This window comes from Heptranchias perlo, chromosome 25 (genome assembly GCF_035084215.1).
Source record: "Heptranchias perlo isolate sHepPer1 chromosome 25, sHepPer1.hap1, whole genome shotgun sequence".
In the NCBI taxonomy this organism is placed as follows: Eukaryota; Metazoa; Chordata; class Chondrichthyes; order Hexanchiformes; family Hexanchidae; genus Heptranchias; species Heptranchias perlo.
The window spans coordinates 7,876,557-7,902,949 of NC_090349.1; the positions used below are offsets into that span (position 1 = coordinate 7,876,557).

General features: G+C 43.6%; 1 protein-coding gene across 1 annotated transcript in view; it reads left to right on the forward strand.

The window, feature by feature from the left end:
• Positions 1-26,393, forward strand: part of gcn1 (GCN1 activator of EIF2AK4) — a 129,888-nt gene that overhangs the window by 92,043 nt on the left and 11,452 nt on the right. Inside the window, exons 42-54 of the mRNA XM_068005525.1 lie at positions 1,186-1,328; positions 5,022-5,139; positions 6,069-6,284; positions 13,000-13,164; positions 13,797-13,958; positions 14,224-14,316; positions 15,549-15,692; positions 16,070-16,339; positions 17,137-17,250; positions 17,945-18,175; positions 19,667-19,860; positions 25,251-25,365; positions 25,695-25,791. Coding sequence (XP_067861626.1) covers positions 1,186-1,328; positions 5,022-5,139; positions 6,069-6,284; positions 13,000-13,164; positions 13,797-13,958; positions 14,224-14,316; positions 15,549-15,692; positions 16,070-16,339; positions 17,137-17,250; positions 17,945-18,175; positions 19,667-19,860; positions 25,251-25,365; positions 25,695-25,791 — 2,062 coding nt within the window. The remainder of the gene's footprint in view (positions 1-1,185; positions 1,329-5,021; positions 5,140-6,068; positions 6,285-12,999; positions 13,165-13,796; positions 13,959-14,223; positions 14,317-15,548; positions 15,693-16,069; positions 16,340-17,136; positions 17,251-17,944; positions 18,176-19,666; positions 19,861-25,250; positions 25,366-25,694; positions 25,792-26,393) is intronic.

Consider the following 26,393-nt stretch of genomic DNA (forward strand, 5'->3'; position numbering starts at 1 on the left):
ACTGTTCCATCATTTGAAGGTGGATATGTGGAAATAATTAGCTTTCATGGGGATATAGTGAGCGTGCCATGGATTTTAACTGTGAAGTTTTATGCTTGAATAAGAACCATTGTTGAGAGGGAAAGTCGTCTTTTGTTGCATTAAACAGACTCCCTACAGTGGAAGGGAACAGTGTGTTTCTTATAAAGGCACAATGTGATAGGGTGTTGCTTATTAAAATGGCTTCTCTTTATCCATGAATGTTGTGATTTAAGTAACTGAACTTTTAATCTATAAACCTGCCCTTCTCTTGTGTAGTCAGCATAGATTAATTCCAGCTAAAGTGAGCAGCTGTTTACCATCTTTCACTACAAGTGCAGCCTGAAATGTGAAGAGAATTATCTTTTGGAGTTACCTAAGGGGAAAAAACTAAGACTTGGGTGAGCTGGTTAACAGTATAAAGTTCTGAAAGCACCAACACTACAGGCTACAAACATGTTGCCGTTGCACATCAAAGGAGCAGCTCCTGTATCTTTGCTCAGTGTCAACTTGGCTCAGCTGGTAACGGTTACATGTGAGTCAATGGCCCCTCCAGGACCTGCGTTCATAATCTCGGCTAATGCTCCAGTGCAGCAATGAATGAATGTTAGAGATGTTTTCCAAAGATTAGAGCTAAATTGTGGCTCTATCTCCCTGTTCTTGTGGTTCAGGTGAATATTAAAGATCCTGTGCCATTCAGAGATGAAAGCGAGTGATCCCAGTGTCCTGACTAATATTCCTCCCTCAATCAACAAATTAACTGGTCGTTCATCTCATCACTGTTTGTGGGATCTTGCTGTGTGCAAAATTTCTGCCGCATTTGCCTACACTTCCGTGTTACTCATTGTGAAATGCTTTGACGTGCATGAGGGATATAGAACGGTGCTATATAAATGCAAGTGTGCTCACGAGGTCACCGATTTATCTTCACCCCAATAGTTTATTTGCTGGCAGTTCTACACAATTGGATAATTGGATAGCTGAGCACTTATTGTTGGTGTGACCAAAAAGTAGAAACCAGTTCCTGGCACAATGTGGTTACTTCCGGGTCAAGTGTCAGGAAGTGAGTAGAGCGTGAATACACAAACGAGGCAGTAAGAGACAGTAAAATCTTGCAGCATAATATGCATAGCTGGTTATTAACAACTCATCAATTGCTTTGTGTAGGCTCTGGCGGATGAGAATGAATTTGTTCGTGACACTGCCCTGCGTGCTGGACAGCGAATTATAAGCATGTATGCAGAGACTGCCATAGCACTGCTGCTGCCAGAACTGGAGCAGGGATTGTTTGATGATAACTGGAGGATCAGGTACCAAGGGCATTGGATTTAATGTTACACCAACTCTTGTGGTAGAATTTTATTGTAGCTGTTAACCATCCGATCATACTATCCAAAAAAAAATACATATTTTGGCTACAAACTTTGAAAATGGAGAAAGCTCGGGGGAGGGGTAGCTAGCCACAATGCTTGCAGGCATTTCTTGTGCAACGTGATTTAAGGGCGAGCAAGTTTACATTGGAAAACCTAGGAATAAAAAAATACCTGTTATTACTTTCCATTTCCATTTAATATTGATGCTGGCCTTCTAATGCCACTGACTGAACTGCGCTTCTGGTCTGTAAGTAGCACTGCACCTTTCACCTGACAGTCTCTCTTTGGATGCACAAATTGAGAGGAGATGTTCACAGATTTCTGATTATTATTCATTTATTCAATTTACAAATACAAGCAATTAGCTTATCCAAGTGGAAGGGGAAAAAAGTAACTGGGAAATTGACTCTTAATAATTGCTGCCACATGTGCATGGGTTCTTCCTCCAGGTCCTTGTTATATTGGCATATGCGCTCCAGTCTGTGTTGCCCTGTTAACACACCAGGAAAAAGCTCATCTTTACTGCTGTTGTTTCTGAATGTGTGTCGATCAGAGCCCTTGTGCTCTGCGTATGAGTTTACTCAGCCGAGTGTGCTGTTCGTTTGGTGGATGGGACTTAAAATAACCTCTAGCTCAATCCATATGGCTCAGCAGCTTACAAGTTCTGCAGTTGCTCTGGTGTATTCCAGCACTGGAGCAAATCCCAGTAAACCCAGCGCAGTAACATTACCATCTTTAACTTGTACTGTGGCCTATATCCACTTGGACTCATTGATCGAAACTGCCCCAAACTTATTTCACTTACTATTCTTATACTTAGCAATTTGCTGGATTCAAACTCAGGCACCAGTGGCACTAAGGCACTACATGAATCATGCTGTGTCATTGAGGTGTCCACACTGCTCAAATATTGTTCCTGGCGTGAAGGCAGTCATGGTTTACTTAATTTGTCTAAAAAGAATATAGACACACTAGAGAAGGTGCAAAAAGGATTTACAAGGACGCTACCAGAACTGAGAGGTTATACCGATCAGGAAAGACTGAACAGGCTGGGACTCTTTCCTCGAGAAAAGAGAAAGCTGAGGGGTGACCTGATAGAGGTCTTCACAATTATGAAGGGGTTTCCAATCGTGGGGGAATCCAGAACTATAGGTCATAAATATAAGATAGTCACTAATAAATCCAATAAGGAATTCAGGAGAAACTACTTTACCCAGAGAGTGGTTAGAATGTGGAACTTGCTACCATATGGAGTAATTGAGGTGAATAACATAGATGCATTTAAGGGGAAGCTAGATAAGTACATGAGGGAGAAAGGAATAGAAGGATATGGTGATAGGGTTAAATGAAATAGAGTGGGAGGAGGCTCATGTGGAGCATAAACATTGGCATAAACCAGTTGGGCCAAATGGCCTGTTTGTGCTGTAAATTCTATGTAATGTCTCCCATCTCCTCCATGGGAAGGCCCTCTTATTTTACTTCTCATAAGCTGGAGCACTTAAGAACACGCGTACTTTGAAGCTGCCATATTCTAAGTTCTGCTCAAAATTGTCATCAACATTTGCACTTTTTCTGTACTGTGCTGGCATGATTCATTTGTAACACGAGGAAAAATGTTAAAATCCCTCCTTTTGGGGATAGTCCTTTTCAGTCACTGAATATGTTGCATCCTATACATGCAAAACTCCATCTGTTCTTGCCCCTTGGTTCTATCACGATTTAGATCATGTGCAATTTCCTTTGTGTTTCTCATTGTATCAACTATCTTTACTTTCTTTACCAGAGCTGAGGTGTAGTATTGGAACAATACCTTTTTATGCAGACTGGGGAAAAGCTGTGTGCATGTTTGGCCCCGATGTTTCTCTGTCTCTGCCAATTCCCCCTTCCCCATGCTCCACCAAATTTGGATCAGGGACATTCATGAGGATGAGGACAGGTTGCATAGACTAGACTTGTATTCCCTTGAGTAATGATGTGGAGATGCCGGTGATGGACTGGGGTTAACAATTGTAAACAATTTTACAACACCAAGTTATAGTCCAACGATTTTATTTTTAATCCCACAAGCTTTCGGGGGCTTTCCCCTTCCTCAGGCGGTGTGGAAGTGACAATTTCGAATCCTTCACATTTTAAGATCACATAACAAAGCCTGGTGATTACTGCCCGTTGCCAAGGCAATCACAGTGAGCAGACAGAAAGGTGTCATCTAAAAGGCCACTGAATATACAACCCCCCTCAAAAAAAAAAGAGAGAGAGAGAGACAGAACGAAGACAGTCAATGACCCGTTATATTAAAAACAGATAACATTTGTTCGCTGGTGGGGTTACGTGTAGTGTGACATGAACCCAAGATCCCGGTTGAGGCCGTCCTCATGGGTGCGGAACTTGGCTATTAATTTCTGCTCGGCGATTTTGCGTTGTCGTGTGTCTCGAAGGCCGCCTTGGAGTATGCTTACCCGAAGGTCGGTGGCTGAATGTCCATGACTGCTGAAGTGTTCCCCGACAGGGAGAGAACCCTCCTGTTTGGCGATTGTTGCGCGGTGTCCGTTCATCCGTTGTCGCAGCATCTGCATGGTCTCGCATGGTACATTGGCGAGACCATGCAGACGCTGCGACAACGGATGAACGGACACCGCGCAACAATCGCCAAACAGGAGGGTTCTCCCTGTCGGGGAACACTTCAGCAGTCATGGACATTCAGCCACCGACCTTCGGGTAAACATACTCCAAGGCGGCCTTCGAGACACACGACAACGCAAAATCGTCGAGCAGAAATTAATAGCCAAGTTCCGCACCCATGAGGACGGCCTCAACCGGGATCTTGGGTTCATGTCACACTACACGTAACCCCACCAGCGAACAAATGTTATCTGTTTTTAATATAACGGGTCATTGACTGTCTTCGTTCTGTCTCTCTTTTTTTGGGGGGTTGTATATTCAGTGGCCTTTTAGATGACACCTTTCTGTCTGCTCACTGTGATTGCCTTGGCAACGGGCAGTAATCACCAGGCTTTGTTATGTGATCTTAAAATGCGAAGGATTCGAAATTGTCACTTCCACACCGCCTGAGGAAGGGGAAAGCCCCCGAAAGCTTGTGGGATTAAAAATAAAATCGTTGGACTATAACTTGGTGTTGTAAAATTGTTTACAATCCCTTGAGTAAAGAAGATTATGGGGTGATCTAATTAAAGGATTTGACAGGGTCGTTAGAGAGAAACTATTTCCGATGGTGGGGGAGCCTAGAACAATGGGGAGTAACTTTACACCTAGGCCATTCAGGGGTGATGTCAAGAAGCATTTCTTCACACAAAGGGTAGTGGAAATCTGGAACTCTCTCCCAAAAAGCTGTTGAGGCTGGGGGTCAATTGAAAATTTCAAAAGTGAGTTTCATAGATTTTTGTTAGGCAAGGGTATTAAGGATTATGGTGGGTAGATGGAGTTAAGATACAGATCAGCCATGATCTAATTGAATGGCGGAACAGACTTAAGGGTCTGAATGGCTTATTCTGTTCCCATATTCTTTTTTTTTGAGAAGACTGAATTACATTTAAAAGAAAGTCAAGACCGTATCACAGATAATGTCATGTGTTTTAGCTGTTGTGATTTAGCCTTTTATGGTTTGGATTTCAGGTTCAGTTCAGTTCAGTTGCTGGGAGACTTGCTTTTCCACGTGTCAGGAGTGACCGGAAAGATGACAACAGAGACTGCCTCAGAAGATGACAACTTTGGCACTGCCCAGTCCAATAAGGTGAGTTGCCAAATTGGCACAGGCGCTGTGCGGTCCATTAATATGGAGTGTGCGGATTGACACAGGCCCAACCTCTTCCAATAAGGCGAAGGGGCACAGACTGACGTGGCTTGGGGTATGAACCCCAGTTTAACTTACCTTTTAGCCACCTATTCCTTGCAATGTCAAGTTGTTGGTTTGGGTCAGTTTAACATGCCCATGCCATCATGCCATACCTGAGGAAGGAGGAAGCCTCCGAAAGCTTGTGAATTTAAAATAAAATTGCTGGACTATAACTTGGTGTTGTAAAATTGTTTACAATCATGTCTTTGGTATAGATTGGTTCAGTAGTCCTGTCCATGGGGTGTCTTGTCTGTCTAAGTTGGCTTATCAGCCTTGTCCCTTTGCTGCCAAGTCATCAATTGGTTTGTGAACCTATACCTGCAGTGCTATGGAAAAAGCCTCTCCTCGTGCAAAGTCTGAACAGGCTTGGCCTCTTTCTCTAGAAAAGAGAAGGCTGAGGTCTTTAAAATTATGAAGGGGTTCAATAGGGTAGACGTAGAGAAGATGTTTCCACTTGTGGATGAGTCCAAAACTAGGGTCCATAAATATAAGATTGTCACTAATAAATCCAATAAGGAATTCAGGAGAAGTTTCTTTACACAGAGGGTGATTAGAATGTGGAACTTGCTACCACAAGGAGTAGTTGAGGCGAATAGCATAGATGCATTTAAGGGGAAGCTAGATAAGTACATGAGGGAGAAAGGAATAGAAGGATATGCTGATAGGGTTAGATGAAGTAGGGTTGGAGGAGGCTCGTGTGGAGCATAAACACCAGCACAGACCAGTTGGGCCGAATGGCCTGTTTCTGTGCAGTAAATTAAATGTAATTCTGTGCATTGATCGTTAAATTCTGTGGTAGAATCTGACCTGATGTTCTGTTCTTTCAGGCTATCATTGGTGCACTTGGTCTGGAGAGGCGGAATCGTGTCCTTGCTGGGCTGTACATGGGCCGTTCCGACACCCAGCTGGTGGTGCGTCAGGCCTCGCTACATGTCTGGAAAATTGTTGTGTCCAACACGCCACGAACGCTGCGGGAAATCCTACCCACGCTCTTCACTCTGTTGCTGGGCTTCTTGGCCAGTACCTGTGCTGACAAGAGAACGGTGAGTTTGAGTTCTGTGTCCACCAAGGGTAAAGCAATGTTGGCGCTAAGCTGGTGTAAGGAATGCCGAGCGGAGATCTGCAGAAGTATTGTTATAAATGGTTGGTTTTAATCTTAATTATGGGAGAAGTTGATATAATAAAGTCCATCTGAGGGATAGCCATATGGAAGGCCTGATAACCAGCCAGCTTTCTCTAGAAGCAACAACTTCTATAACCATCGCTGCATTTTTATAAGCGTAGAATCTTACAGCACAGAAGGTGGCCGTTCAGCCCATTGTTCCTGTGCTGGCTCTTTGAAAGAGCTATCCAATTAATCCCACTTCCCTGCTCTTTCCCCATCGCCGTTCAATTTTTTTCTTTTCATGTATTTATCCAATTCCCTTTTGAAAGTTACTATCCAACCTGCTTCCACTACCCTTTCAGGCCGTGCATTCCAGATAATAACAACTCACTGTGTAAAAAAATTCTCATGATCTTCTCCCTGGTTCTTTTGCCAATTATCTTACACTCGTGTCCTGGTTAACAACTCTCCTTCCAGTGGAAACAGTTTCTCCCTATTTACTCTATCAAAACCCCTCATAATTTTGAACGCCTCTGTTATCCCCCCTTGACCTTCTCTGCTCCAAGGAGAACAACCCCAGCTTCTCTAATTTCTACATGTAACCTAAGCCCCTCATCCCTGGTATCATTCTGGTAAATCTCCTCTGCACCTTCTCCAAGGCCTTGACATCCTTCCTAAAGTGTGGTGCCCAGAATGGGACACACTATTCCTGAGGCCTAACCAGTGACTTATAAAGGATTAGCATAACTTCCTTGCTTTTGTACTCTATTCCTTTATGAAGCCTAGGATCCCATATGGTTTTTTTTAACAGCCTTATTAACTTGTCCTGCCACTATCAAAGATTTGTGCATGTGAACCCCCAGGTCTCTGTTCCTGCCCCCCCTCACAATTTTTTCTGGAGTGTTTAATTTATACAACTGGCCAGATGCTGTTCTCCAGATTAATCATGGCATCAAAATAGCCACAATGCTGAAAACCTCAATGAACTTTAAAAATCCTTAAAATAAATCAAAAGAATCTCTTCACATGCTGGGTTCAAACAAACCACCTGTACCCTCAATGCAGCAATTCTGCATAAACAGACTACTAATGACTCTCTGCTGTTACCATGCCAACCACACTGCAAATCAGTCAGAACACAGATACAGTGTGAACTAGATGCTGCATCAATCCTGGCATGACACCAGATTTAAACACGGATCCAACCCTGTGTCTCAAATATTGAAGCACAAATTATAAACTCCACACACATGATAAAACTGAACCAAATGAATTTTGACTCAAATTTACCAAGCCTCCTCTTTCAAATAAATGTGGCTTTTGTTCAAAAATCGCTATAAATGGGAAAACTGTCAAAAATTATCAGACAACACAAAACTACACGATGCAACCTGAATCATTACCTTTCAACTCATTGAACAACGAAAAACCTCAGCCTTCCAGCAAATCGTTGCAGAACATCCAGGACCTTGGTTTCAATAAATAAATCCATTCGACTGTTGTAAAGAATTGAGAGGAAGTGTTTCTAAGGGTGTATTTACACTACCCGCACTGTCCAAACCTTTAAAATTTAACTACAGGAAGAGGAACACATACACGGGGCTCTTTCCTAGGCATAGAATTCAAGCTCCACGCAGGCAGTGTAAATGAGGTGCTCGCTGGCTGAATCCTGAATGATGGCTATTCAGCCTCGTAGCTGTGACGTAGTGGCATCATAGTGGACAAGCAACAAGTTTTCATGAGCAGCAAAAATGTTAGCTCTCCAGGGTGGCATAAATACCCAAAAAGACTTAAATTGAAACCATTACATAATCTGATGAACATTAGGCTCCTGCTGTGGCTTTGTGAATTTATCAATTGAATAACTGAACTCCAGAAGGATGGTCCAGTCCAGTTCAATTCTTGCTGTGTGGTGAGTTAGCTACTCTTAACCATGGCAGGGGTGTGGATGATATAATTAGCCCTTAAGTAGGTTGGTGGGGAAAATCAGCCAGGATTACTGATCCTCCTCGATATCCAATGGCCTCTGCCGGAAAGCTTATTGAATGAGAACAGAATTGGGCACGGCTGCGATCCTCGACCACTTCCTCTTTTTTTTATTCGTTCATGGGATGTGGGCGTCGCTGGCGAGGCCGGCATTTATTGTCCATCCCTAATTGCCCTTGAGAAGGTGGTGGTGAGCCGCCTCCTTCAACCGCTGCAGTCCGTGTGGTGAAGGTTCTCCCACAGTGCTGTTAGGAAGGGAGTTCCAGGATTTTGACCCGGTGACGATGAAGGAACGGCGATATATTTCCAAGCCGGGATGGCGTGTGACTTGGAGGGGAACGTGCAGGTGGTGTTGTTCCCATGTGCCTGCTGCTCTTGTCCTTCTAGGTGGTAGAGGTCACAGGGTTGGGAGGTGCTGTCGAAGAAGCCTTGGCGAGTTGCTGCAGTGCATCCTGTGGATGGTACACACTGCAGCCACAGTGCGCCGGTGGTGAAGGGAGTGAATGTTTAGGGTGGTGGATGAGGTGCCAATCAAGCGGGCTGCTTTGTCCTGGATGGTGTCGAGCTTCTTGAGTGTTGTTGGAACTGCACTCATCCAGGCAAGTGGAGAGTATTCCATCACACTCCTGACTTGTGCCTTGTAGATGGTGGAAAGGCTTTGGGGAGTCAGGAGGTGAGTCACTTGCCGCAGAATACCCAGCCTCTGACCTGCTCTTGTAGCCACAGTATTTATGTGGTTGGTCCAGTTAAGTTTATGGTCAATGGTGACCCCCAAGATATTGATGGTGGGGGATTCGGCGATGGTATTGCTGTTGAATGTCAAGGGGAGGTGATTAGACTCTCTCTTGTTGGAGATGGTCATTGCCTGGCACTTGTCTGGCGCAAATGTTACTTGCCAGTTATGAGCCCAAGCCTGGATGTTGTCCAGGTCTTGCTGCATGTGGGCTCGGACTGCTTCATTTCTGAGGGGTTGTGAATGGAACTAAACACTGTGCAATCATCAGCGAACATCCCCATTTTTGACCTTATGTTGGAGGGAAGGTTGTTGATGAAGCAGCTGAAGATGGTTGGGCCTAGGACACTGCCCTGAGGAACTCCTGCAGCAATGTCCTGGGGCTGAGATGATTGGCCTCCAACAACCACTGCCAACTTCCTTTGTGCTAGGTATGACTCCAACCACTGGAGAGTTTTCCCCCTGATTCCCATTGACTTCAATTTTACTAAGGCTCCTTGGTGCCACACTCTGTCAAATGCTGCCTTGATGTCAAGGGCAGTCACTCACCTCACCTCACCTCTGGAATTCAGCTCTTTTGTCCACGTTTGGACCAAGGCTATAATGAGGTCTGGAGCAGAGTGGTCCTGGCGGAACCCAAACTGAGCATCAGTGAGCAGGTTATTGGTGAGTAAGTGCTGCTTGATAGCACTGTCGACGACACCTTCCATCACTTTGCTGATGATTGGGAGTAGACTGATGGGGTGGTAATTGGCCGGATTGGATTTGTCCTGCTTTTTGTGGACAGGACATACCTGGGCAATTTTTCACATTGTCGGGTAGATGCTAGTGTTGTAGCTGTACTGGAACAGTTTGGCTAGAGACGCGGCTAGTTCTGGAGCACAAGTCTTCAGCACTACAGCCAGGATGTTGTTGGGGCCCATAGCCTTTGCTTTATCCAGTGCACTCAGCCGTTTCTTGATATCATGTGGAGTGAATCGAATTGGCTGAAGACTGACTTCTGTGATGGGGATATCGGGAGGAGGCCGAGATGGATCATCCACTCGGCACTTCTGGCTGAAGATGGTTGCAAATGCTTCAGCCTTGTCTTTTGCACTCACATGCTGGACTCCGCCATCATTGAGGATGGGGGTGTGTAGAGTCTCCTCCTCCCATTAGTTGTTTAATTGTCCACCATCATTCACGACTGGATGTGGCAGGACTGCAGAGCTTTGATCTGATCTGTTGGTTGTGGAATCGCTTAGCTCTGTCTTTAGCATGTTGCTTCTGCTGTTTAGCATACATGTAGTCCTGTGTTGTAGCTTCACCGGGTTGGCACCTCATTTTTAGGTACACCTGGTGCTGCTCTACACTCCTCATTGAACGAGGGTTGATCCTCTAGCTTTTTGGTAATGGTAGAATGAGGAATATGCTGGGCCATGAGGTTACCGATTGTGCTGGAATACAAATCTGCTGCTGATGGATGCCCTCATGGATGCCCAGTTTTGAGCTGCTAGATCTGTTTTGAATCTATCCCATTTAGCACGGTGGTAGTGCCACACAACACGTTGGATGGTGTTCTCAGTGCGAAGACGGGACTTGGCCTCCACAAGGACTGTGCGGTGGTCACTCCTACCAATACTGTCATGGACAGATGCATCTGCGACAGGTAGATTGGTGAGGACGAGGTCAAGTATGTTTTTCCCTCGTGTTGGTTCGCTCACCACCTGCCACAGGCCCAGTCTGGCAGCTTTCCTTCAGGACTCGACCAGCAGTGGTGCTACCGAGCCACTCTTGGTGATGGACATTGAAGTCCCCCACCCAGAGTACATTCTGTGCCCTTGCTACCCTCAGTGCTTCTTCCAAGTGGTGCTCAACATGGAGGAGGACTGATTCATCAGCTGAGGGAGGACGGTAGGTGGTAATCAGCAGGCGGTTTCCTTGCCCATGTTTGACCTGATGCCATGAGATTTCATGGGATCCGAAGTCTACGTTGAGGACTCCCAGGGCCCTTCCCTCCTGATTGTATATCACTGTATCGCCACCTCTGGTGGGTCTGTCCTGCCGGTGGGACAGGACATACCCAGGGATGGTGATGGAAGAGTCTGGGACGTTGGCTGAAAGGTATGATTCTGTGAGTATGGCTATGTCAGGCTGTTGCTTGACTAGTCTGTGGGACAGCTCTCCCAATTTTGGCACAAGTCCCCAGATGTTAGTGAGGAGGACTTTGCAGGTTCGACTTTGTCGTAGCCGGTGCCTAATGGTCCATCCGGTTTTATTCTTATGACTTTTCGTAGCAAGATTTTACAACTGAGTGGCTTGCTAGGCCGTTTCAGAATCAATCACATTGCTGTGAGTCTGGAGTCACATATAGGCCAGACTGGGTAAGGACAGCAGGTTTCTCTCCCTAAAGGACATTAGTGAACCAGATGGGTTTTTACGACAATCCGGTAGTTTCATGGCCACCATTACTGACACTTCTTTTTATTCCAGAATTTTATTTAATTAATTGAATTTAAATTCCCCAGCTGCCATGGCGGGATTTGAACTCATGACTCTGGATTATTAGTCCAAGCCTCTGGATTACTAGTCCAGTAACATAACCACTGTGCTACCGTACCCACCACCACAATAAAACAGCTTGCCACAGCACTCGATGTCAAGGCTCACAAGTGAATAGTTTAGATGCCTGTTGAACAATTCCCTGGCAGGGACTCTGCCTTCACGGGTGGAGCAAGGGAAAAACAACCGAACATTATATACTTCAAAATTCAGTATCGGCCAAGGAGCTAAAGAGGAATTTTGTCTTGTCTGCACAGACACCGAAAGGAAAAGTACTACCCAGGCAGTGTAGTAAGCATTTGGGGTGGGGGAGGGGGTGCTCAAAAGGAAAATGGCCACAATTAATTGGAAAAGGCACAAAATCCAAGAGTGGTAGATGAGCTGTTGGAAGATGTAACAGTCTCCAACTTGCATCCGTGCTACGCTTTTGGCATGAGAAATGTCACAGAATAATAACAGATGTTAGGCGCAGATGTCACACTGACGAAAAGGTAAAAAAAAAATTAAGATGTGCCACCAAGCAGCAGACAAACATGAACAAGTACACAAATGAATCACCACAAGTAACTGCAGCGATGCACAACAACACAAGATAGATCATCAACTCTTCAATTTATACTCACTTCAGGAAATATTTTTTAAATTAAGACAGCCTCACTCCAAAGTTAACCATTTGTATAAATAGAAAAGGACACTAGTCCTAGTATGAGCATTTTGCTGACCCACTGCTTCATTACCTGCATGTTATGAGGTTGGATCTGTTTGTGCAAAGGCGGTTGATCCACTTATTTAAATATGGTGTTGCACCAGGACCCCCTCTAGTTCACATGCAAACTGTTGAAATAGTGAAATGTTGCAGATATCTCAACCAAGTCGTTGAGGTCCATCCTCGGCTCTTGTTGCATGTTTTCTAAATTCAGGAGTTGTGTCCATTAATAAAATGACTTCTGATGTGCTCCTTGCTGTTTGCTGCCTTTAACATATCCATGGCACATAGCTGGTTCTCTTCAACCTATCTCCACATCTACAATGATGTGATTGCATCAATATGCTGAATGTTTAGATGTCAATACTACTCCTATTGGTGGATCTTGGACTCTTCAAAGACAGTCCTGATCTGTAGGATGTGGTGTGATTAATGTCTGTCAGTTAGTTGTGAGCTAGTTTGATGACTGGACTGCAGGAGATGACCAGAGCTCCAAGCCTGGAAAGGGCCAGTCATTAGCACGTGGCAAGTCAGGGATTGATTGGTTGCCTGTACTGGTTAACTTGTGGTTTATACAGAGACATTTAATAGTTCTGAAATTAACTTTCTGTTCTTAAATACAAGTTTTCAGTCAAGTGAAGTTCAAAAGGGTTTTGTATTGACGTGTAATTGGCCTTTTACCTGTAGATTGCTGCAAGGACACTGGGTGATCTTGTGCGGAAGCTCGGGGAAAAGATCTTACCAGAGATTATTCCAATCCTGGAAGCGGGGTTAAAGTCGGAGAAGAGCGACGAGAGGCAGGGAGTCTGTATCGGTCTCAGTGAGATCATGAAATCCACCAGCAAAGATGCAGTAAGTACTTGGCATAGTTAACATAGTATTGAGTTTGTGTAATTGTATGGTGTCCCTATCGTATTCGAGCTGTACTGCTAAAAGGAGAGCATTGACTTTGTGGGTGACAAGGGGACTTTCTGGGGTAATTGGGACTTTTGTGGGCCAGATGTTTTTGACACAAGCGGGTTAGGAGTTAAACTGTTGACTCAAAATACAAACCATAAGTGAGCTACACTTCAATAAGTTTTAGCACTGAAAGGGGCGAAGATGTTGGTGAAAGTAGATGAGCAAATGGTTATTGCTTAATATGCATAAGGATATTTTCAGGGTATAGGAAAGAGCGCTAATAAAATAGGTTTAAATAAGGATAATGGGCTGCTGAAGGGCCAGCTTAATTGGTTTTATGCTAATAGATGGAAACACTAGGAACAAATTGAAGCAATGTATGGCAGCACAGCCATTTAGCTTCAAGGAGAGGATTGGCAAGAGATGGAGCTGAGGGTGTGGAATATTTCAGATACACTTGGTACACTAGGCAGAGTGGCGTTATTAATGTGAGTTTCCCCACAGTAATCACAGCGCTGGTTTTATTATTTAAATCATGCTGCAGGATATCAATGATTCTGACTCTTCCGGTCCTCTGTCCCTAGGTGCTTGTCTTCTCCGAGTCTCTCGTTCCCACAGTGAGGAAGGCACTCTGTGACCCTCTGGAAGAAGTTCGAGAGGCTGCGTCTAAAACGTTTGAGCAGCTTCATTCAACAATTGGGTACCAGGCCCTAGATGATATTCTACCATTCCTGCTGGAGCAGCTTGTGAGTGTTTGGAGGAGGGGGAAGTTATAGTGCAGGTGTTTTTGCCCGTTTACTCCTGTCTGAGAGAAAAGTGCTGTCTATACAGATTGAAAGAATGAGTGTTTGAGATTTCGTGCCTGCTTCTCCAGTGTGACAGACTGAGATGATATAGAGTCCATTCTTTCTGTTACTGCTAGCTATGTGCAGATTTATTTGCCGTTATGCCTGTGTGCGTATGTTGGGTGGTTTTGGGGTTGGATTGGACTGACTCTTCTGTCCGTTGCAGAATGATGAGGAAATGGCAGAGTTTGCTCTGGATGGATTGAAGCAAGTGATGGCAGTGAAGAGTCGAGTTGTTCTTCCTTACCTAGTGCCAAAGGTATGTAGAAAATGAGCCAAGCACAAACTTAAGCCAGAGCATGCAGCAAGACTGCTGTCTTGAGAGAGTGTTCTAACTTTCTGTACTGCTCTTTATTCATTCGTCCAGCAGAAGAAATCATCGGGAGAGACGCTCTGTTTCAATACTTTTGATAGCCAGCATTTCCTGAGTGAGGGAAAAGAATGCTAGCTCCTTCATCATTGGCTGATGTAGGGCAACTTTGGGCATAGCCTCATTACCACAAAGCCATGCAGCACCTTTCTGACAAGAGTGTAGGATTCAGATTCAGTGTGTAAGGGGATCCTGGATAGCAACCCTGCCCTCTGTGCCAGATGTTACTGACCATTTTGTCTTGGGACATCAAGATTAACTGGAAGGCAACCAGTACTTTAACATTATGATCTTGAGACAGCCATACTGAGTGGATTGTGATTATAAGCTCTACCACCATCCAACTCGCCCAGGTAATGAGTACTCCAGATATAAGACAAACGCTTAAGGGGGCGGTGCAATGCTTTGTCTATTTAGATGTAAGCTTGTTCATTTGTATGCGGAGCTGAACTTAACTCCAGATTGAGGATTGTGCCTGCAGTAAGAAAATTGACAACAAAGCACCCATGACAAAGCCTAAAGAATTATTCCCAGTAAGTGGGGAAGGGATGTGTAATTGAAGATTTGCCATTGTTTTCAAAACTAAAATTAGCACAAGAATGCAGATTGCAGAACAATCTCACCACTGAACATAAAATGACCCAAAATTTAATGAGACCTCTGGGAATGATCCCAGTCTCCATCCCAAACCCAGGGGGTAATTCTCAGCTACATCATTAGATAAATTTAAAACAGAAATAGACAGTTTCCTAGAAGTAAAGGGAATTAGGGGTTATGGGGAGCGGGCAGGAAATTGGACATGAAGCTGAGTTCGGATCGGTCAATGCCCTGTGGGTGGCGGAGAGGGCCCAGGGGCTATGTGGCCGGGTCCTGCTCCGACTTCTTGTGTTCTTTAGATTTGTGGTTGGGATCAGATCAGCCATGATCTTATTGAATGGCGGAGCAGGCTCGAGGGGCCGATTGGCCTACTCCTGCTCCAATTTCTTATGTTCTTATGTTCTTATAATATGAATGTAGCATTGAGGTGTGTTATTGGGCATTTCAGAATCCAAACAGCACAGACTGGCAGTGATTTGATATTGTCACCCTTCATCCCCCTCTGTTTTTCTCACTCTCTGCAGCTTATAGCACCACCAGTAAACACCCGGGTGCTGGCGTTCCTGTCTTCAGTGGCAGGCGATGCATTGACGCGCCACCTCAATGTGATTCTACCTGCTGTGATGACTGCGCTGAAGAACAAGATGGGAACCAGTGAAGAGCAAGAGGTGAGAGTCTGCAAGGAAGATATCACCAATGAGCACTGGCGCAAACCTCACCACAGTCACTAAATAACACTAGATTGGTTTCCGCAGTGCACACTGTCCTGGAAGTAACTGGGACCTTTACTTCATTAAGTCATCCATATGTATGCCAGGCTTATCTTGCAGGTTCTTGTCCAATTCAACATTAGTCCTGTAGCATAAAAGCTTTAAAGGAAGTCTTATTAGTTGAGCACAGTGGAGCCATATTTAATGTCATAACACTCTCAACTTTACTTTGTTTTGAATGTAGTTGTAGGACGCACTGCCATCCTTTACCTTCAGCGCCTGTAATCGCTCTTGCCTCTTGCCATGCCCTAATGAGAGGTTTTCTTTTTCTGTAGGAGCTGGCTAACTGCCACACAGTAATTCTGTCTGTGGGTGACGAGGTTGGTCAAAGAGTTATTCTGGAGGATCTTCTGGAGGCTACAAGGAACCCAGATGTCGGAATGCGCAAAGCCGCAGCGACAATCATCAACATTTACTGCTCCAAGACCAAGGCTGATTATTTTGCTCACGTCAGGAACCTGATGTCCGGCTTGATCAGATTGCTCAATGACACAGACGAGACTGTCCTGAATGAGAGTTGGGATGCTCTAAATGCAATAACCAAGGTACTGACTGTGTGTACGTGGAGGGTAGGGTGCCTTGTCCAGCCCTGAGCTGCTTAAATTGCACTGAAGGTTTGCAATGGACATCCATGTCCAGGAAACATACCCAACTGCCTTTAACACAATGAGCATCCACTGATGGATTCACTGGGTATTTCAATGGAGTTGCTCACTCCTGAGAAGAAACTCAGCATGGTATCTAACTTAGAATTTACAAGCTATACTGAAGCTGTAGGTGTCAGCCGTAGCTCCCCGGTAACACACTCGCCTCTGAGTCAGAAGGTTGTGGGGTTCAAGTCCCACTCCAGAGACCAGAGTACAAAATCTAGGCTGACACTTCAGTTAAGTATTGAGGGAGTGCTGCACAATCAAAGGTGCCATCTTTTGGATGAGATATTAAACAGAGGACCTGTCTGCTCTTTCAAGTGGACGTAAAAGATCCCACTGCACTTTGAATAAGAGCAGGGGAGTTCTCCCCGGTGCCCTGGCCAATTTTTATCCCTCAATCAACATCAATAAAATGGATTATCTGGTCATTATCACATTGCTGTTTGTGGGAGCTTGCTGTGCAAATTGACTGCCTCATTTCCTACGTTAAAACAGTGACTACCAAAAAAAAAGTGCTTAATTGGCTGTAAAACACTTTGGGATGCCCTGAAGTCATGAAAGGCACTACATAAATGCAAGTCTTTCTATATCTTTGGGATATTAATTTGGATGAAAAGCTCTACAAACAAGCATTTTGGTTCTTCGGTTTGCAATTTTCAAATCACTTGTGTCCTTTTTTTTCCCTCTATTAGAAGTTGGATGCTGGAAGCCAACTATCACTTGTGGACGATCTGCACAGAGACATCCGTGCAGCGGCTGCGGAAGCCAAGGGGGAGCACCTGCTGGGATTCTGCATTCCCAAGAAGGTAAGAAAATCCACCGTGGACATCCCATAATCGCCAACGTGATGAATGGTAAACGGGGTGCATTCAGTTAACTGTTGATGTGCCATGGCAGATTCTCCCAGGCTAATGAACACAAAGAAAGAGTTTGTAAATTTGATTTGTATTTTAGACGGTGCACGGTAGAGGAGAGAAATTACTGGCTGCACAACTGAAAGCTGCACAGAATTAAATTGAGAAACTTGCAAAATTTGAGATTTTGTGAAATTGTGAGCTGATGGGTCTGTATTTTGGGGTGAAAATTGAGGGGGAGGGAACCATCGAGAATAACCTGGAGGCCTAGAGATTTATTGCCAATTGGTTAAAAATTAAAAATGAAGCAGTTTAATTGTCTACAAGGAATGGGGCATAAAGTGGGAGAGGAGAAGGCAGTTTGGAGGCAAGTGGTCAGTGGGATCATGAGTCATACCACTGTCATTTTCTACCCAATGAATTAAATCCCAGCATTCAAACATGTCTTGTTATTTTAGCTCTGGTTCCCATGTAACAGGAGGCCATGTTTGAATCCTAGGACTTAATTGGGAAGCGAGAGAGGCATTTGGTCACATAAAACTTGTTACAAACTATCTTAAAATAGGTATGGTGAGTATGTACTCGGAGAATAGTTGTATTGACTACAATAAACATTTGGTGCCAAGAATCAAACGTTTTGTTGCAGGGTGTTACGTCGATCCTGCCTATTCTACGAGAGGGCGTACTAACTGGAAGCCCCGAGCAGAAGGAGGAAGCTGCCAAAGCCCTTGGGCTTGTTATCAAGCTAACTTCTGCAGAAGCACTGAGACCATCTGTGGTGAACATCACTGGGCCTCTGATTCGTATCCTAGGTGACCGGTTCAGCTGGAACGTGAAGGTGGCTCTCCTGGACACCCTCAGTTTGCTGCTCGGCAAGGTAAGAGCAAAGACCTCGAGTCCCAAGCCTGTCCTATACGTTTTCCCATCAGTCACAGCCTCGTCCTATATGCACACGAAGGATACGTTATGCTTTAAGTAATGAAGAAGCTTTTACAAAAGGTGAGTGAAGTTACTTTTGAACGTTGGTAATGACAATAACAAGATATTCTAAATATAGGCAGGGAAGATTAAATTTGGCTAATATCTGAGAGATAACAGTTGCGATCTGTAGAGTGTCATGTTGCTTACTGAAATTTATTTGCATTAAATACATGCTTTACTGATGAAAGATTGCTGTATTTGTTGCAATTGTTTTGTTGAGTCCCACAAAAGCAGCAGGTAACAGGGTCTTTCGGACAAACTCAGAACATGGTTATGCACCTGGAACAGTGTATTTATTAATAACCAGTAACCATGATACAAGTCAGCGAATGTAGCAGCGCACTGCCTTTTTTCTCATGCTCTTCCCTTCCTACTTTTGCCTTGTGTATCCAACTTTCCCTTCCCATTTCCCAGGAGTAGAGGAGCCACAATTCCATCTTTCCACATTGCAGTCCTTCAGGATCATTACACTCCCTCCCCACTCAGTTTCCCACGTCCTGTCAGTATATAACATATCAGACACCCACAAACTATCCTGTCAAATCAATGAACAGATTTAACGTCAGAACATTGAAGAAATACATAAGTACAATGCAGCAAGTGTAACCAGTTCCCTTAGCAATTAAAATCTGACAGTCAACCTTTTTGAATGTATTATATTTCTCCACCATTCTCCCCCTCTCAGAAGCTAACCAGCTGGTATGGTAACTGAACAACATCTCCTCTTGGAGAGAGGGATATGAGGAGTGAGTATCCTAGTCACTAGTATATCCCTCAGGCCACAAGGCTTTATCAATCGTCTCGAATCCGAGGCCAACAAAAATCTTACTGAATGACTCCGATTCTGTGACATTGAACACATGCTTCGTATGGGTACTGTGTCATCCCTTTCTGCTTCAGATTCAATTGCTGAATATTTCATCTTGCACCCATCCATTGGTAATGCCTCTCTTATCCGACATTAGAAGGTGGCACAGTTGATGATTTCAGTGAGAACTGTTCTCTGTAAAGAGTAACCAGGATTTTCTGGTGCCTCGAGTCCTCCATGAACTTTTTCCTATATCTGCTATTGAAGCATATCATGTATGCAGGAAAACCACCGTGCCTTCTGGTAACCTCAGAAGTACATAATTTATGACCAGTAACTTTCGACATACCCTGTATGGACCTCTGTTGATGGGGCTAGTTTAGCGATAGTATCTTGCACTGATGTTGATCCAGGATGGGTTCTTACTTTCACTTATTAGCTGATATTGAAACAATTGTTATAAAGTTTCTTTGATGCGTCACAGTCAAATGGTCTTTTACTAGCTGAAGCGTATCTTCCAGCACTGTGTTTAGCTTTCATTTAATTGCCACATTTCCTTGTATTTTTTGTGATGTGTAGGTGGGGATTGCCCTGAAACCCTTCCTTCCGCAACTGCAAACCACCTTCACAAAAGCCCTGTCTGACGCAAATCGTGCTGTCCGCCTGAAAGCAGCAGAGGCTCTTGGAAATCTGATAGTTATTCACGCCAAGGTGGACCCGCTGTTTACTGAACTGTTGAATCTAGTGCGAAGTGCGGACGATTCGAGTGTGAGGTATGTGCCGCAAATTAGAGGGAGAGATGGTATCTGCTGGAACATTGTTTGCATCACTCAAATAATAAATGGATTCTTCCTCAATCATTTCAACCTGTACTTAATGAATAGCCAGGCATCTAATGGGGGTGGAGGACACCAGGACACTGTCCTTAACGAAGTTAATGCAAGTATATTGAACTGTACGAGCACACCATAAGACCATAAGAGATAGGAGTAGGCCATTTGACCCTTCGAGCCTGCTCCGCCATTTAATGAGATCATGGCTGATCTGATTTTTACCTGAACTCCACTTTCCCGCCCTTTCCCCATATCCTTTGACTCCCTTGCTGATCAAAAATTTGTCTAACTCAGCCTTGAATGTATTCAATGACTCAGCCTCCACAGCTTTTTGGGATAAAGAATTCCAAAGATGGGAGAAGAAATTCCTCCTCATTTCCGTCTTAAACGGGTGACCCCTTATTATGAGACTATGCCCCCTAGTTTCAGATTCCCCCATGAGGGGTAACATCCTCTGAGCATCTACCCTATCAGAATCTTGTATGTTTCAATAAGATCTCCTCTCATTCTTCTAAACTCCAATGAGTATAGACCCAACCTGTTCAACCTTTCCTCATAAGACAACCCTTCCATACCCGGAATCAACCTAGTGAACCTTCTCTGAACTGCCTCTAATGCAAGTATGTCCTTCCTTAAATAAGGGCACCAGAACTGTACGCAGTACTCCAGGTGTGGTCTCACCAGCACCCTGTACAGTTGAAGCCAGACTTCCCTGCCTTTATACTCTATCCCCCTAGAAATAAAGGCCAATATTCCGTTTGCCTTCCGGATTACCTGCTGCACTTGTATATTGACTTTTTGTGTTTCATGTACGAGGACACCCAAATCCCTCTGTACCACAGCATTTTATAGTATTTCTCCATTCAAATAATATTTTGCTTTTTTATTTTTCCTCCCAAAGTGGATGACTTCACATTTTCCCACATTATATTCCATCTGCCAAATTTTTGCCCATTCACTTAACCTGTCAATATCCCTTTGCAGACACTTTGTGTCCTCCTCAAAACTTGCTTTTCCACCTATCTTTGTATCATCAGCAAATTTGGCCACAAGACACTCTGTTCCTTCATCCAAGTCATTGATATATATTGTAAATAGTTGAGGCCCCAGCACCGATCCCCGCGGCACCCCACTAGTTACAGATTGCCATTTTGAAAATGACCCTTTTATCCCGACTCTTTGTTTTCTGTTATATAGCCAATCCTCTATCCATGCCAGTATATTGCCCCCAACACCATGAGCTCTTGTGCAGTAATCTTTTATGTGGCACGTTATCTAATGCCTTTTGGAAATCCAAATATACTGCATCCATTGGTTCCCCTTTATCCACCCTGCCCGTTACTTCCTCAAAGAATCCTAATAAATTTGTCAGACATGATTTCCCCTTCATAAAACCATGTTGACTCTCCTTGATTGTATTATGAGTTTCCAAATGTCCTGCTATTACTTCCTTTAATAATGGATTAGAAACATAGAAAATAGGAGCAAGATAGGCCATTCGGCCCTTTGGGCCTGCTCTGCCATTCAAAATGATCATGGCTGATCGTCAAACTCAGTACCCTGTTCCCGCTTTTTCCCTATATCCCTTGATCCCTTTAGCATTAAAAAATATATTTATCTCCTTCTTGAATATATTTAATGACTTGGCCTCCACTGCCTTCTGTGGTAGAGAATTCCACAGGTTTACCACCCTCTGAGTGAAGAAATTTCTCCTCATCTCAGTTCTAAATGGCATGCCCCGTATCCTGAGACTGTGACCCCTGGTTCTGGACTCCCCAGCCACCGGGAACATCCTCCCTGCATCGAGCCTGTCTAGTCCTGTTAGGATTTTACATGTTTCGATGAAATCACCTCTCATTCTTCTAAACTCTAGTGAATATAGGCCTGGTCGACCCAATCTCTCCTCATACGTCAGTCCTGCCATCCCAGGAATCAGTCTGGTAAACCTTCGTTGTACTCCCTCCATGGCAAGAACATCCTTCCTCAGATAAGGAGACCAAAACTGCACACAATACTCCAGATGTGGTCTCACCAAAGCCTTGTATCACTGCAGTAAGACATCCCTGCTTCTGTACTCAAATCCTCTTGCAATGAAGGCCAACATACCATTCGCCTTCCTAACTGTTTGCTGCACCTGAATGCTCGCTTTCAGTGACTGGTGTACAAGGACACCCAGGTCTCATTGCACCTCCCCTTTTCCCAATCTATCACCATTCAGATAATCTGCCTTTCTGTTTTTACAACCAAAGTGGATAACCTCACTTTTATCCATGTTATACTGCATCTTGCCCACTCACCCAACTTGTCTAAATCACATTGGAGCCTCTTTGCATCCTCCTCACAGCTCACATTCCACCCCAGCTTTGTGTCATCTGCAAACTTGGAAATGTTACAATTAGTTCCCTCATCCAAATCATTGATATATATTGTGAATAACTGGGGCCCAAGCACTGATCCCTGCGGTACCCCACTAGTCACTGCCTGCCACCCGGAAAAAAACCCGTTTATTCCTACTCTCTGTTTCCTGTCTGTCAACCAATTCTCAATCCATGCTAGTATATTTCCCCCCAATCCCATGTGCTTTAATTTTGCACACTAACCTCTTGTGTGAGACCTTATCAAAAGCCTTCTGAAAATCCAAATATACCACATCCACTGGTTCTCCCCAATCTATTCTACTAGTTACATCCTCAAAAAACTCCAGTAGATTTGTTAAGCATGATTTCCCTTTCATGCTGACTTTGTCCAATCTTGTTAATACTTTCCAAGTGTTCTGTTATCACATCTTTTATAATAGACTCTAGCATTTTCCCCACTACTGATGATAGGCTAACTGGTCAGTAATTCCCTGTTTTTTCTCTCCCTTTTTTAAGTAATGAGGTTACATTTGCCACCCTCCAATCTGTAGGAACTGTTCCATAATCTGTGGAATTTTGGAAGATGATCACCAATGCATCCACTATTTCCAGGGCCACTTCCTTTAGTACTCTGGGATGTAGATTATCAGGCCCTGGGGATTTGTCAGCCTTTAGCCCCATTAATTTCCCTAGCACTTTTTTTTACTAATACTGGTTTCCTTCAGTTCCTCCCTCTCACTAGACCTTGGTTCCCTAACATTTCTGGCAGGTTATTTGTGTCCTTCTTTGTGAAGACAGAACCAAAGAATGTGTTTAATTGTTCTACCGTTTCTTTGTTCCCCATTATAATTTCCCCCATTTCTGACTGTAAGGGACCTACATTTGTCTTCACTAATCTTTTTCTCTTGGCATATTTATAGAAGTTTTTACAGTCAGTTTTTATGTTCCCTGCTAGTTTACTCTCATACTCTATTTTTCCCCTCTTAATCGATCTCTCTGTCCTCCTTTGTGAATTCTGAACTCCCAATCCTCAGGCTTGCTGCTTTTTCTGGCAATTTTATATGTCTCCTCTTTGGATCTAATACTATCCCTAATTTCTTTTGTAAGCTATGATTGAGCCACCTTACCTGTTTTATTTTTGCGCCAGACAGGAATGAATAATTGTTGTAATTCCTGCACACGTTCTTTAAATATTAGCCATTGCCTATCCACCATCATCCCTTTTAGTAAAGTTCCCCAATCTATCATAGCCAACTCGCACCTCATACTTTCATAATTTCCTTCATTTAGAATTTAACATTTTCCTCATGACAGATGTTAGGCTAACTGGTCTATAGTTACCTGCTTTCTGTCTCACTCCCTTCTTGAATAGGGGTGTTACGTTTGCACTTTTCCAATCCGCTGGGACCTTTCCAGAATCTAGTGAATTCAGGAAGATTACAACCAATGCATCCACTATCTCTGTATCCCTTTAAGACCCTCTGATGCAAGCCATCAGTCCAGGGAACTTGTCAGCCTTTAGACCCATTAGTTTACCTCGTACTTTTTCTCTAGTGATAGTGATTGTTTTTAGTTCCTCCCTCCCCTTTGCCCCTTGATTTTCTACTATTATTGGTACATTATTATTGTCTTCTACTGTGAAGACAGATACAAAATATCTGTTCATTTCCTCTGTCATTTCCTTGTTTTCCATTATTATTTCCCTAGTCTCATCCTCTAAGGGACCAATGTTTACTTTAGCTACCCTCTTCCTTTTTATAAACTTGTAGAAGCTTTTACTGTCAGTTTTTATATTTCTTGCTAGTTTACTCTCACAATTTATTTTCTCCCTCTATTATTCTTTTAGTCATCTTTTTCTGGTTTTTAAAGTTTTCCCAATCTTCGGGCTTACCAGTAATCTTTGCCATGTTGTATGCTTTTTCTTTTAACCTGATACCATCCTTTACTTAGTTAACTATGGTTGGTTCACCCTTTTTCTGGAGTCTTTCCTCCTCACAGGGATATATTTTTGTTGCGAGTCATAAAATACCCTTTTAAATGTTTGCCGCTGCTTATCCACCATCATACCATCTAATCTGTTTAACCAGTCCACTTTAGCCAATTCTGCCCTCATTCCTTTATAATTGCCCTTATTTAAGTTTAATACAGTAGTTTCAGACCCAAGATCCTCGCTCTCAAACTGGATGTGAAATTCCATCATGTTATGATCACTGCTTCCCAAGGGATCCTTTACTTTGAGATCATTAATTAATCCTGTTTTGTTACCCATTACCAGATCCAAAATGGCCTGATCCTTGGCTGGTTCCCCGACGTATTGGTCTAAGAAACAGTCCCTAATACTCTATGAACTCCTCCTCAGGGCTATTTTTGCCAATTTGATTTGTCCAATCTATGTGAAAGTTAAAATCGCCCATGATTATTGCATTACCTTTTTTACAAGCCCCCCTTATTTCCTGATTTATATTTTGCCCTACAGTGTACCTCATGGTAGACTGGTGGAAGTAGTATATAAGCCACTGTTAGGGGGCTTATATACTACTTCCACCAGTCTACCATGAGGGGAGTAAATTGGGGTGATGGAGGGGGAGAGGCTGAAATGTACAGCCAAAACAAGGTATATAGATACAATGAAGCTGAGGGAAGAGCATGAGTCATGGATCTCTACAGCTGTATGGTACTAAATTCTTAAATGGACGGTGTTTGTTTAGATGACAGTCTATTTATTTGTGTGGGGAGATGAAGTATAAAGAATGAGGAAGACCATACCTGCAGTGGTAATCTGTCATGTGTGAGTGCAAAAGAATTTTGTTTATTGTCTCTTTGTGAAGGACATTGGAGCAGTTGGCATCCTCTTTATTCAGGGTTTTACATCTTCAGGATCTCTGAATAAAAGTGTTAAAGTCACTGTCAAGTTTTTTTTGAGTATACTTGGTTGCATCATTACTGATTTTATTGTCTCCTGTCTACTTTCAGAGAGACTCTGCTTCAGGCACTGCGTTTTGTCATTCAGGGAGCTGGTGCCAAGGTTGATGGAACTATCCGGAAAAATATCACCACTATGTTGTTGGGAATGCTGGGACACGATGAGGTATGGCAGAGCTGGGATGGGTATACAAACTGTAGCTTCACTTGTTACTACACAATAAGTAGAGCAAGTGATCTGCTATCACCCAAGAGAATTACATTTTCATTGCCCCTGGGACAGTTGTACAATGTTGTATGACTTGGGGAGCAAATCGCGCAATGTAGGGTAAGAAATGTGACATATTACTTCCTCTGTTGATGAGGACTGAGGAACCGGCAACTGTCCAGAGTAAACCAAGGAATCTTGGATACCTGACTTTCTGATGCTTGTTGATGTCCCATATTTTCTATTGCTCCTTGTGCAGTACAATAATGGCTGTCTCTTCCTCTCAGGATGCTACACGCATGGCCTCAGCTGGTTGTTTAGGAGAGCTGTGTGCATATTTGCCAGATGATGAACTCAGTATAATTCTACAAAACCATCTTTTGGGTAAGTAATAAGCAACATGACAGCAGTGCAGGAGAGGAATTATTTCCAATTGCTTGTAATGTATTTGTGTCAGCTTAGCTCAGCCTTGAATTATTCCACTTCCCACTTAGTCTCCAAGATTAGGAGCCTGGTCCATTAGTGCTGAATTGTGTGCAATTTTGTGCTGTGGATTTGCACCCATCAGAAACTGTGTTGAATTTACTTACATTCACTTTACATTAGGATAAAAATGGTTCCAAACCCAGTGTGTTACCACAGGTAAATAGCAAGGCATCATTGGCAGTGGTCATTTGAGTCTCTTTCATCTTTTCTGCAGATAAAACTTGATGCTCCCTCCTCACATTATATTTTTTAAAAAAACTTGTTTCCACAACTGCAAGTGAAAAATGTAAATTATGAATACAGAAATTGAATTGTCCTGTTGGTGTTTAATCTTCACACTTTGGTTCCTGCATCATGGGCAGTCTGAGATGAGGATGACCTCTGACCTAATTCATATGTACATTTAGGACCTGCTCAAATCCTATAATGGACTCCAAGGGCAGAGCTGTTACTTAAAGGTATTGGCTCAACTCTTAAAAGTTGCCTCCCCTGCTGTTTCC